The sequence below is a fragment of the Ambystoma mexicanum genome, chromosome 9 (genome assembly GCF_040938575.1).
Source record: "Ambystoma mexicanum isolate Mex_15411 chromosome 9, UKY_AmexF1_1, whole genome shotgun sequence".
Classification (NCBI taxonomy): domain Eukaryota; kingdom Metazoa; phylum Chordata; class Amphibia; order Caudata; family Ambystomatidae; genus Ambystoma; species Ambystoma mexicanum.
The window spans coordinates 1044484748-1044496782 of record NC_090931.1 but is presented as its reverse complement, the minus strand read 5'-3'; the positions used below and the strand labels follow the sequence as shown (position 1 = coordinate 1044496782).

At 50.3% G+C, this 12035-nt stretch overlaps 1 protein-coding gene across 2 annotated transcripts in view; it reads left to right on the top strand.

The window, feature by feature from the left end:
* GCA (grancalcin) overlaps window positions 1-12035 on the top strand; it is a 295328-nt gene that overhangs the window by 212739 nt on the left and 70554 nt on the right. For both annotated transcript variants that reach the window (XM_069616320.1, XM_069616319.1), the window contains one exon: window positions 5763-5910. In XM_069616320.1, coding sequence (XP_069472421.1) covers window positions 5763-5910 — 148 coding nt within the window. The remainder of the gene's footprint in view (window positions 1-5762; window positions 5911-12035) is intronic.

Here is a 12035-nt window from a genome sequence, read left to right as displayed (position 1 = left end):
CGAGCCTCAGGACTCGGTGGCCATTTTGATGGCATTCCAAACCTTATGTACAGAGATGGATGAGGTTGCCTCTAACCCCAACGGACGACCCAGCAGACCCGGGCCCGTCGGGAAGCCCTCCAAACAAGCGGAGGAGAGTTAACCCCCCCTTCCCTCTTTCCAGCATTTGTGGCCCGCTCAGCCTTCACCTTCCCCTGATCCTAGGGAAGACACGGGAACAGATACAGCCAAGACGGGGACAGATGACGGTGGTGACGCTGGGATGGGCCTTCCATCACCACTTCCTCTGGCCTCCCCGCCCGACGAAATTGGCTCCTTCCACGCCATGATTGCCGGGGCATCCAAGCTTTTCCAGCTCTGTCCCGAAGAACAGAAGAAGGAAGGCTTCCTCTATCAGCGGCGCAAGGGCAAGAGGAAGACGGTCCTCGCGGTGCCATTGATTGACGATATCTGGGACGAGGGACTTGCTCTCCTGAAGAACCCATCCACGACACCCACCAAGAGGGATCGTTACGAGGGTCCCCAATTCGGCCCCTTTGTGCCTTAGGGCACAGCCGACCCCCAGATTCAGTCGTGTCAGCGGCGGCAGCCAAGAAGAAGGCTGCGGGGGCGACGGCTTCAACTTCAACCTCCCCACCTGATGGTGAGGGAAAGAAACTTGACGCCATGGGACGACGAGTCATCTCGTCTGCGGCGACGACAATTAAGGCGGCCAATGCCCTACCGATTGTGGCCCGCTACGACGGGAAGCTGTGGTACAAGATCGCTCCCCTGCTAGACTTCTTACCGGACGACAAGAGGGCTGAGGCCCTGGAGATCCTGCAGGAAGGTGAGGTGGGTCGGACCACGCCATAACGGTGGCCACGGACATCGCTGACACCGGGTTCCGCCAGTTGTGCAACAGTGTTTGCCTTCGACAGCGGGGATGGCTCAAGGCAACAGATTTCCGACAGGACTTGCAAACCAAAGTTTTGGACAAGCCCTTCGACGGGAACAACCTGTTTGGAAAAACAGTGGATGAGTCATTTCAGGCCATCAAGACCGATAGAGACGGCTCGGGCCTTGGGAGTTTTGCAGCAACAACGGTCGCCCTTTCGGCACCCCGTAGGCAGACAGGGTGCCTCCAAGGGATCTGGCGGCGGCTCCTCGATGTACCGCCAAGCGGCCCGCTCCTCTTTGCAGGAGGCCTATAGAGGACCCGGCCAGTCAGGAGGATCTCGTTGTCGGCAAGGCCGCCGCCAAGCAGGACTGAACCAGCCGTAGCGTTGGGCCCCCAACTGAGCACCCCGGTGGGAGGCCAGCTGGCGAAGTTCATCAGCGTGTGGGAGTCAATCTCCACTGACCATTGGGTGCTGGATGCCCTGGCCCACGGGTGCACACTCGGATTTCTAAAGAAGTGCCCCTGCATTCCTCCCATGGCCAGGAAGGAAAATCCCGTACCTCTAACTGCTGTTAGAGGTAAGGGCGATACTCAAGAGTGCCATCGAGCTTGTCCCGAAGAGGCTCTGGGGCTCCGGAATATACTCAAGGTACTTACTCGTCAGAAAGAAGACCAGGCGGTTGGCACCCCATCCTGGACCTGCGTCGGTTGAACAAATACATCAAGGCCCAAAAGTTCAGGATGGTCACCCTCCAGCACATGCTGGGACAGCTGGAGGAAGGCGACTTCCTATCGTCGCTGGACTTGGAGGATGCTTACTTCCACATCCCTAGTCTAAAAGGACACCGAAAGTTTCTCAGATTCGTAGTCCAAGGGCGGCACTACCAATTCAAGGCCCTGCCTTCGGATTGAAGTCTGTGCCCAGGGTATTTACCAAGTGCCTAGCACCAGTGGCGGCTGCGCCTGCGGGGTATCCACGTATACCCCTACCTGGATGATTGGCTCATCCATGCAAGGACAAGAGAACTCGCCGTCGAACACACAGCGAAGACTGTCCAACTGCTCACAGATCTGGGATTCTCCATCAAATACTCGAAATCCCGCCTGGTTCCGTCACAGGTCGCACTGTTTCTGGGAGCCAAGCTCGATACAGTGGCGTGATTGGCTTCTCCGTCGGAGGAGAGGACGAAGGCCATCTTGGGCAAGGTGCAGATCCATAAAGTCCCTGCTCGGAATGATGTCCTCAAGCATCTACGTGGTGCCCCTGTGCAGGCTACGGATGCGCCCTCTACAAGAGTTCCTCGACGCCCGTTGGATACAAGCGACTGGCAGCTTTGAAGACAGGATCCTGCTCAACGAGGCTTTCCGCCAAGCGATTAGATGGTGGGGCACCCGCGCGTGTCTCACGACAGGCAAGGACTTTCAGACCCCAGGACATCAGGAGACGGTGAGGACGGACGCCTCCCTGGAGGGATGGGGAGCGCACACTGGAGATCTCCATGCAAGAGCCCTTTGGCTCCCGGAGGAGAGGTCACTCCACATCAACATTCTGCAGCTCCGAGCTGTGTTCTGGGCCCTCAGGTCGTTCCTTCCGTCCCTCAAGGGCAAGGTGGTGATGGTCTTCACCGACAAAACCACCACGATGTTCTACATCCGAAAGCAGGGAGGCACCAGATCCCCAGCCCTATTCAAGGAGGCCCAGGATCTATGGCACTGGGCCGTCGCCCAGGGGATGTTTCTGGTGCCCTTCCATCTGGCAGGAATAAAGCACACCATCGCCGACTCATTCAACAGGGAGCCGCGCTCATGCCACGAGTGGGAGCTACGTCAGGATCAAGCGGATCAACTCTTCCAACGATGGGGCAAACACCAGACCGACCTGTTCACGACGGCGGCGAACTCCAAGTGCCAGAGGTTCGCCAGCATGTTTCCCCAGTCGAGGAGCATGGGCGATGCTTTCTCGTTCCCCTGGGACGCCCTGTTCCTGTATGAGTCCCCACCCACCCCCCGTTGCCATTGCTATTGCGACTTGTCAACCAACTCAAGAGGTCCCGGTGCAGGTTGATCCTCGTCGCATCGGCGTGGCTGAGACAGATCTGGTTCCTGGACCTTCTGGACTTGTCAGCGTCCCCCACCCAGTCAAACTATCGACGGACGTAGACCTTCTCTCCAGAGAAGGAGGCGCCATCCTCCATCACAACCCAGGGTCGCTGAACTTGCAGGCCTGGCTCCTGCGGCACTAGAGTTGGAGGGTACGATATCCCGGCTGACTGCAAGGAGGTGCTTGCAAAGGCCAGGGCGTCATCAACTCTCGTGCTATGGACACAAATGGAAGAGGTTTTCTGTCTGGTGCCATGCACAGAAGATTAACCCTCTGCGAATTACAGCCCCTCAAGTGCTGCCGTACCTGCTGGCGCTGGCCAAGGCGGGGCTGGTTCACGCCTCCATCAAAATACATCTAGCGGCGATCTCCCGCTACACCAGAACTACGGGACTATCATCTCTGTGGTCTCATCGCCTGGTGAAGGAGTTTATGAAGGGACTGTTCCGTTCATTCCCGCCGGTGAAGGCTCCGGCGTTGGAGCTCAACGTGGTGCTGACCAGGCACATGGGGGTGCCTTTCGAGCCTGCATTCGGGACCGTTGAAGTTCTTGTTGTGGAAAACAGCATTTCTTGTGGCCGTCCCCTCCGCACGACGAGTGGGAGAGATCCAGGCCCTATCCTGCAAGCCTCCATACTTGACTTTTCACGAGACGAGGGTGGTGCTGAGGACGCATCCTTTGTTCATGCCCAAGGTGCCGTCAGACTTCATCTCAACGAGCCCTTGGTGTTACGAGTTTTCTTCCCGTCGCCTTCGTCGCCGGCCGAGAGGACTTTGCACTTGCTGGATGTAGCTAGAGTGCTGAAGTTCTACGTGGACCGCACGAAGAGTTTCCGGAAGACATCACAACTGTTTGTGAACTTTGGACCTGTGAACCAAGGGAAGGCCCTCTCGAAGGCTTCCATTTCCAGGTGGCTCTCTGGCTGTATCATGCACTGTCACAGGTTGGCAAACCGACCGTTGCCTGGCTGTCCGAGAGCCCATTCGACCAGAGCAATCGCTGCTACCACGGCGTTCCTGTCTGGCGTGCCCCTGCTGGACATCTGCAGGGCTGCAACGTGGAGGTCGATGCACACCTTCACGAGATTCTACTGCGTCGACCGGGATTCCAGGGAGGAGTCCAGAGTCGGCCAAGCAGTGCTGCGCAACCCGTTCGCCTGAAGGTGGGCCTGGTGAGGAGGTAAGGGATGCTTAATGTTCAGTTGTTGTAATGCTTAATGTTGAGCCTTGCCACCTGGTTGTGCATGTGTTTATTGCTATGTATTCTTATATTCATGAGCATGTGAATCCATGCCAGACCCCCATGCTGGAGAAGGAACAAGTTACTTACCTGTAACTGTTGTTCTCCAGCATGGGTCTGGCATGGATTCACATGCAAAACCTCCCTCCTTCCCCTCTGCGGCTCTTCACTTGGTCCTACTGCCACTTTACGTGCTACCAAATCTGAAGATGGCTGACAGGGGAGCGTCTTAGGGAGAGGGCAGTCATTGGCTGGGGGCAGTATGACCCAGAGACCAGCGATTGGTTACTACTAAGAAAGACAGATCAGAAACGAAACTGATACTGATTTTTTTTTCTTTACCAAGGATTCCCAGCCTGACGGGGAATATTCACGAGCATGTGAATCCATGCCAGACACATGCTGGAGATAAACAGTTACAGGTAAGTAACTTGTTTCTTACTTTTTGCCCCCTTGAACTGTTAATGGGATCTGGGATGTTATATTGCTGATGGTAATTGTTACCATACCTCTTTTCTCTTTGAGTTGCCCTGCCTTGTGCTTTATTAATGCCCAAGTGACTATATACTAAGAGACCAATACTATAGTTTGGTCTGTCTTATTTTCATACTATAGTTTGGTCTGCTGCTCCTTAGCTGTAGCTTGTTTGTTTGGCGGTGTGGGTAGGTGGAGGAGTACTTTTCCAGAAAGGTAAAGCTGCAAACCGTCTGAGGGATTTCTAGATCTGTAAGGTAGTGAGTCTGGCCTAAACTAGATGTCAGCCAGGTCTTTGGGGTTCTTGATTGACAGATGACTGTTGATACCACATGTTCTGGTAGGCAGAGTGACCGTTCTGACCTCCTATAGAGATATTGAATGTTTGAAGGCCAGCCCCTTATTTTCATACTATAGTTTGGTCTCTGGTACACTTTAATTGGACTCTATGCTGTGTCCGGGTTGCCCGTCTGCTCTTGCTCCTGTGCAGTGTTATTTTTCAGCAGCCACACTAGCAATTTCACCAGAAGATGGGGCCCTATGACTTGCATACAAACTGGTGGTCTTGAGGTTGTAGGTTGGGAGCTTAACAGGTGTTTTGCTTTTTTTAATTTTGCATCCGTGCATCTACAGGAAAACCACCCTACGCGCGATCTGCCTGGACAATTTACAGGTGCAGATTTTAGTCTGTTTTGTATGTATTAGACAATGAGGTGTCAGGTAGGCACAGCACACTTTTTCCTTTTCTGCTACTTGGTAAGTTGGAGTGTGGCAGAGGGTTGTGGCCTTTTTATTTTTTTTCCTGGTAGCATGTCGGGTGAAATTGTACCGTCTTTTGACTTTTACTTACTTAATGTTTTGACTTTAGTCACTTGCGTATGTGTCGAACTTGAAGAATATCAAGTGATATAAAACTTTTATCTTTGTGTGGAGGTTGGAAAATGGGCACAGTTTGTAAGGTGTCTGTGTAGAAGCATTTACAACATTACTAACTTTCAATGGGCTTTATGCTTGTATCCTTCTGTTTTCCTTATTTCCGTCCAAGTTTTCTTAACAATTTGCATCAGCGAGACCACACTGGAAAAATGGGATTTAATGAATTCAAGGAACTCTGGGCAGCACTAAATGCCTGGAAGCAAAACTTCACAATGTTTGATCAAGACAGAAGTGGTACGGTGGAGCCTCATGAACTAGGTCAAGCAATTGCTGCAATGGGTGAGTAAACATGTGGACATTACAAGCAAACTGTATGACATATGAACCCTTATTTCATTGTGGATTGCAGAATCAAGATGAGAAATCTTTGTTCTTCGATGGACAGAAAACGTAAGCTCTTGGGGATGTGGCTTGCTTGGCAGGCAACTAAGGTAGTACTACTGTTCTGCAGATGAAGCTTTAACTCACTTGTTGAGAATTTATTTTTGCTTTTTTTTATCCATTGACTTTAATGGAGAGCCTCCACAGATGAAGTCTTACATTTTTATGATATGTCCCTTTTGCCTCACTACCTGCTTGCCTCGTTTGGTTCAGGGTTTACTGGTCAATCTGTCTGCCAGTGACGGTCCCTAGGTCTCCCTTTTGTTATTCACCTTTACTTTTTAAAGTGTAGCCCAAGCCACATTCAGTGGCATGGTTCAGGGATTTGTATCCCTTTTTTATTTTACTATAAGTAACCTCACATTTACTTTTGTGATGTTTACTGAACAGCCTGTGAACTGCTATCTTCCCCAGCATTTGGTCTTTCATAGATTCACATGCTGTTGGAATATTCTCTGTCAGGTTGGGAATCCTTGGTAACGTTAAAGCAGTTTTCATTTGAATTGGAAAAACTGCAGTCACTTCCGTGTTCTTTGTCATTTTGGGTTATCTTGTCCTATAGCCAATGGGCAGTGTCTCCCTTAGGTCCATCCCTGGAGGTCATTGTAAGAAAATGAAGATGGAAGGCCAAATTTGACCCCTACTATAAGGTACAGGACACGTAAGAAGGCCAAGAGAAATCGTGAACGCCCATACTATTTCGGATCAATTCCTATTGCTCCAATAATTGATGGGTATGTCGAGAGGTACCCACCAAGCCAGCCTTACAGACCAGGTGTGGTACAAATCTTCGCAGAGTGGCAACCAAAGAGACTCCAATTGACATTATTGACTAAAGCGCCGAGAAGCCAAAGTCACTGACTTAGTTGGAGAAACCACGACTTAACAGCGTTAGACGGGAAGCAAACGTGCCATCCGCACGTCGGGACACAAACACACACTCAAATACACAAGTGTGCAGTTCTATAGTTAGAGGACTGACACCTATAATTGTCATTGCTTTTATTTAGTCATTAGCTTAACGCAGCAATGCAGGAACCACACGAGATCCTGAATAACGCTTGCAGATCCTTATATGCAAATAAACTTATGGAGCTGCAGGAGCACCTATGGGACCTGACAGAACCACATGTGACTAACATGGAGAATATAGGATGGCATGAACATGTAGAAGCCACGTTATGGCTTCAGAAAATTACAGCAGGCCACAAGCCTCTCAGCAAGAGCTGAGGAGAACGCAGGCTGCAACAAGACAGGACCCATTACCAGGGCCACCAGATACGAACAGCTTTCCATTTCCTGAACGACAGTAACGCCAGTTGCAATAAATGTAAATAATTACTCATAATTCAGAGCTGCAGAAACTCCAAATCATGGTCTCCAAACACGTGACCCGCAGACTCCGACAATGAATAGAAACCAGAGCTGGGAAAGAGTCGATCTTGCGCCGTCAGACAAGCTGGCAACAAAGATGTTACAATGTGAGACAAGTGTTGCATGAGATGAACAGGCACGCTCATAGTCTAAGGTGGTGACCACAAGTTACAACGCAGACACCTAGTCATTCTTATTACCATGAGAATGTACACCCAAGAGCTCAGAACCATTGTGGATCCCAGGCCTGGGGAGGTCGGCTCTAGCCAATCACAGTTCAGACCCCTAGGGGTGGGTAGCAACAGGCAAGACCCAATGTCAAGACCCCCACACTGCAACATTGTTAGAGATAGCAATTTTGGGAATGGGCCAGACCAGTCACCTGACATGCGAGAGCCAGTAGACTAACATGTATAGTGTCCACTATAGGTGGACTATTACCCAATCCAGTAGTGCGATTTTTCTGGAAAGGGGCCCTGGTTGTGACATCACTCTGACTTAATTCTAGATCAAAACTGGCCTGTGAGCCAGGGAACGTTGAGAATTCTCCTCCCCCAGAACTACCGGCTAATCTCCAACACACGCTTCATGGCCAAACTCCTGGACCGCAGAGCATATGAGCAACTTGATCTATTCACTGAAGCCAACAACCTACTAGACCCTGTGCAATCGGGGTTCAGACCGCTCAGAGGAACAGAATCCTCCCTAGTCTTCGTCTGGGACGACCTAAAAAGAACAGCTGATGAGGAAGGCTATGCTGTACTCATCCTCCTTGACCTCTCAGCAGCCTTCGATAGGTTTGATCACACTATCCTGTTGAAAGGCTACAAACACTAGAATCAAAAACACAGCCCTCACATGGCTCTCCTCTTTCATCATAATCGCTCACAAATCATGCACCTCACCTCACGACTAGTAAGAAAAGGGGTCCCACAAGGAGCATCGCCATCTCCCCTAATCTTCAACCTCTACCTAAAACCCCTGCCCGCAATCATCCTCTGCCACAATCTTACTTGCTACAACTACGCTGACGACACCCAGATTATCCTTAAACTCCCCAAATCTCCAGGCTTCTACAGTCCAGACCAGTCATCATGCCTTTCAGATGTTGACCACTGGATGACGACCAACCGCCTCATCCTCCACCTTTGGAAAACTGAAATCCTAGTCTGTGGGAAAACAGCGCTCCTTCCACAACCGATTCAGTGGCTGCAATCCGTAGGACTCGCACCAGCAAATTCAAACTTGGTGAAAAACCTTGGATGCACACAGGGCACTGAATTACCCTCTCCCAACACACCATCTCTGTATTTAAAGCCTACTTTTCCATCTACGGCTTCTCGGGCGTATTTTCCCTTACCTCACTGCTTCTCGGCCATCAACTCCATCATCCTCTCCCGCTTAGACTACGCAAACTGGCTTTACCTAGGTGCACTGGCGTCTCAACAAAGGCGACTGCAAAGAATCCAAAACGCTGTAGCACGCCTGCTCATTGACTTACCTCCTAGAGAACACATCAGCCCTAAAATAGTCCTCAATTTTCTCCCGATTGGTCGACACACTACCTTTTTAAAGCCATGTGAATCATCCACTGGGCCATCCACACCGGACCCACTTGTTTTTTTTTTTGTTGCATTGATATAGCGCTACAAACCCTCAGGCATCTGCGTCGCTTGCCCACGGTGTGCGGTGCTCATTTATCGACCTCGGAAGGATGAAAGGCTGAGTTTGGCCCTGCCTGGATTCGAACCGCTGTCAGCAGGCTCTGCACGGGTGTCAAAGCGAGCGCTCTACTAGCTGTGCTATCTGACTGGCTGACCACTTTACAACTCCTCCAGGATGGGCAGATCCTCATTCTCCTTCCAAGCGCAGATCATCTTGAACTCCCTATCCCTACACATTTACATTCTAAAATCACCTGAAATTCCGAAAGTCCTTTTTTCAACATCCTCTTGAACCCCTCCCCCTCTCTCTAAACTTGATGGCTGAATTCAAACATAACATTACTATCCACCAATTACAGCACGGATGCCGTGACAAACGATCGCAACCCCCCCCCCCCTTTACCCCCATGCACAACAACACTGCTACCCCATTAATACTGCGGGGTGCCAGCAGCGTTCGCTGATGCACACCGCAATAAACCTTACTCCTCGAAGAAAAACACTTCTACCCACTAAATATCTCACAAATGCTGGCAGCTTTCGCAGAGGCACTCCACAACAAACGTTCGCCCTCAGTTGTCCTCCCTCTGCCCATCATCCTCATCTCCCACGCCCTCCCCCCTCTGGGACTTGCTCTCACTGCTCAGACTTTCGCTACAGAGAGACCACAAATAAGAGCCCATGCCGTCCACATTGGCCAAAGAAAAAGAACGCTGCAGCCGAACTACATTAAAGCATACAGTACGTATACCTTACACCACATCTGTGGACACAGGCCACAGGCACGCCCATCCATCCATGCACCACAGAATGCAGTTATGGCTATGCCATTCTTGTCTAGCAGCGCACATAGCCGTCCACACTGAAACCCCTGATGTACCGCAACACCTCTGCCACTAGCATGCAGCGACTACCAATGAAAATTAAGTTCGGTATAGCTGGGCACACATCGAATCTTCAGCAATAGCACTCTATCCTTAACCACCAACAGTGCCCACCCACGTGCCTGACCTTAGGGCTGCTTACTGGAGCTTAGCCCGCCACCTAAGCCGGCAGAAATGCACACGTGCATCTCTTAATCTAAACTTGGAACCTCCTACACATTGACTGAGGGCATACCAATCACAAAGTGCATAAAGGACATACAAATGGGGAAAGAGCACTATATAAATAACGAATACAATACCGTGACACTCAGCAAGAAATCAGTCCAATCCTCATATTCAGGACAAACGCACTGATTGCCTTCTGTCAAGAAGAGAAGAAACGTCTCTAGGAATACATAACCTACCACCTACTCTATCAACACCTTTGGGAACGGGAGGCATGACTCCACAATACCCCCCTTTTAAACCTGCAATCCTTGCTCCCCTTGCAAATGCTTTCCACTCTACAAACACTGCTGGGACAACTCAATGCCCGGCTTCCACCTCCTCATCCGCAGGTAGTTCATCTATGCAGGAAAGACAACGGTACACCAGGTCAGCAGCAATAAAGGGATCCAGAGCATTCTTCCAGGGACCAAGACAAACGTCCAAGAGCCCAATCTCCTCCTAGACCTCCACGAAGGGATAGTCCAATAATAAGCAAAAGTAAAGAGGTAACTAGTAGATACAGACCAAGACACAGGGCCAAGGGACACACGCCCTACCGCCTCTTAATCTCCTCGCAGAGACCATACGTAGGACACATATGACCCAGATCAAGATGCACAAGGTAGTCCTGCTCAAACCTCACCTCCATATGACATTGGGGCTTTCCACTGCATGGTATCTAAGGCGTGCCAGGAATCCGGTTTAACTCCAAAAAGAAAGCAGTCCTTTTCTTCTGCAGAAGTGCAGAAAGTCTGGGTTTTCTATTCCCATCCTAGATCGTTTGGCATGAAGGGCTACGTACTCTCAAACACCCATTCTCTGAACTGGCACTTGACTGGACAAAAAAATGTAAGGCACTAGATACAACACCAAAATGTCTCACCTCCCAGCCCTCTCCAGAGTCGGTTGTGTCAGCGACGGCGGGTTGCAAGGCTCGTATGCAACACAAATGCGCCACTCCCCCAGATAATGAAGGCAGAATAATCGTTACCTTCGGTAAAAAAAAGTGCTCCCCAACGTGGCATCGCTTGGCTCCTTTACTAGAGCACTTGCCAGAGCAACCACATAAAGAAGCCATGACACTGGTGCGTAAAAGGGAGGAGACCTCAAACCACAGCATTAACATTGCAGTGAGTTTTGCAGAAGGAGGATTCAAACTAATTAGTAATGGGGTCGTCCTCAGAAGTCGAGGATGGCTACATTGCACAGATTTCAGGCTGGAGGTACAACCTAAGGTGGTCGACATGCGGTTTGAGGGAGAAAACGTTTTTGGTGACAAAATCGAGGCCCTCAAAATGATGAAAGCAGACTCCAATACTGCTAGGTCATTAACCTCCTTACAGGGCAGAACATCTTTTCCTTCCTTTCAAGGTGCCTCTGCTCACTCTAGGTTCTCATTCTCAAGGGACAACAAAAACTACAGCAGATCCGGATACTACGCTCAGGGATACAAGAGAAACTACCAGTCAGCGGAGCAGGGATTATCACCAGGGACAGCGCAAACACGGATCATCTTCTCAAAGAGGTAGACTGAGCAAAGCCAAGCAATGGCCGCCACAGGGACACACGGGTGGGAGGATATGTGGCGTTTCATCTCCACAAGTGGCAAGCAATTACAAAAGACAGAAGGATTCTAGATGCCATCCAACACGGCCACTTGTTGGAATTCAAACGCACACAGAAACCGTTCTCCCATAAAAGTATTGCATCCACACCTTTCAATTAACAGGAAGTGCGTTAAATGTTAAATCGAAAGAGTTCCTAATTCATCAAAGGGAAAGGGAGTTACTCCAGGTATTTCGTTGTCAAGAAACCGGACTGAAGGTGGCATCCAATCCTGGACTTGCGACATCAAACGGCAAAAGATGGTCACACTAGAAGACGTCATAAA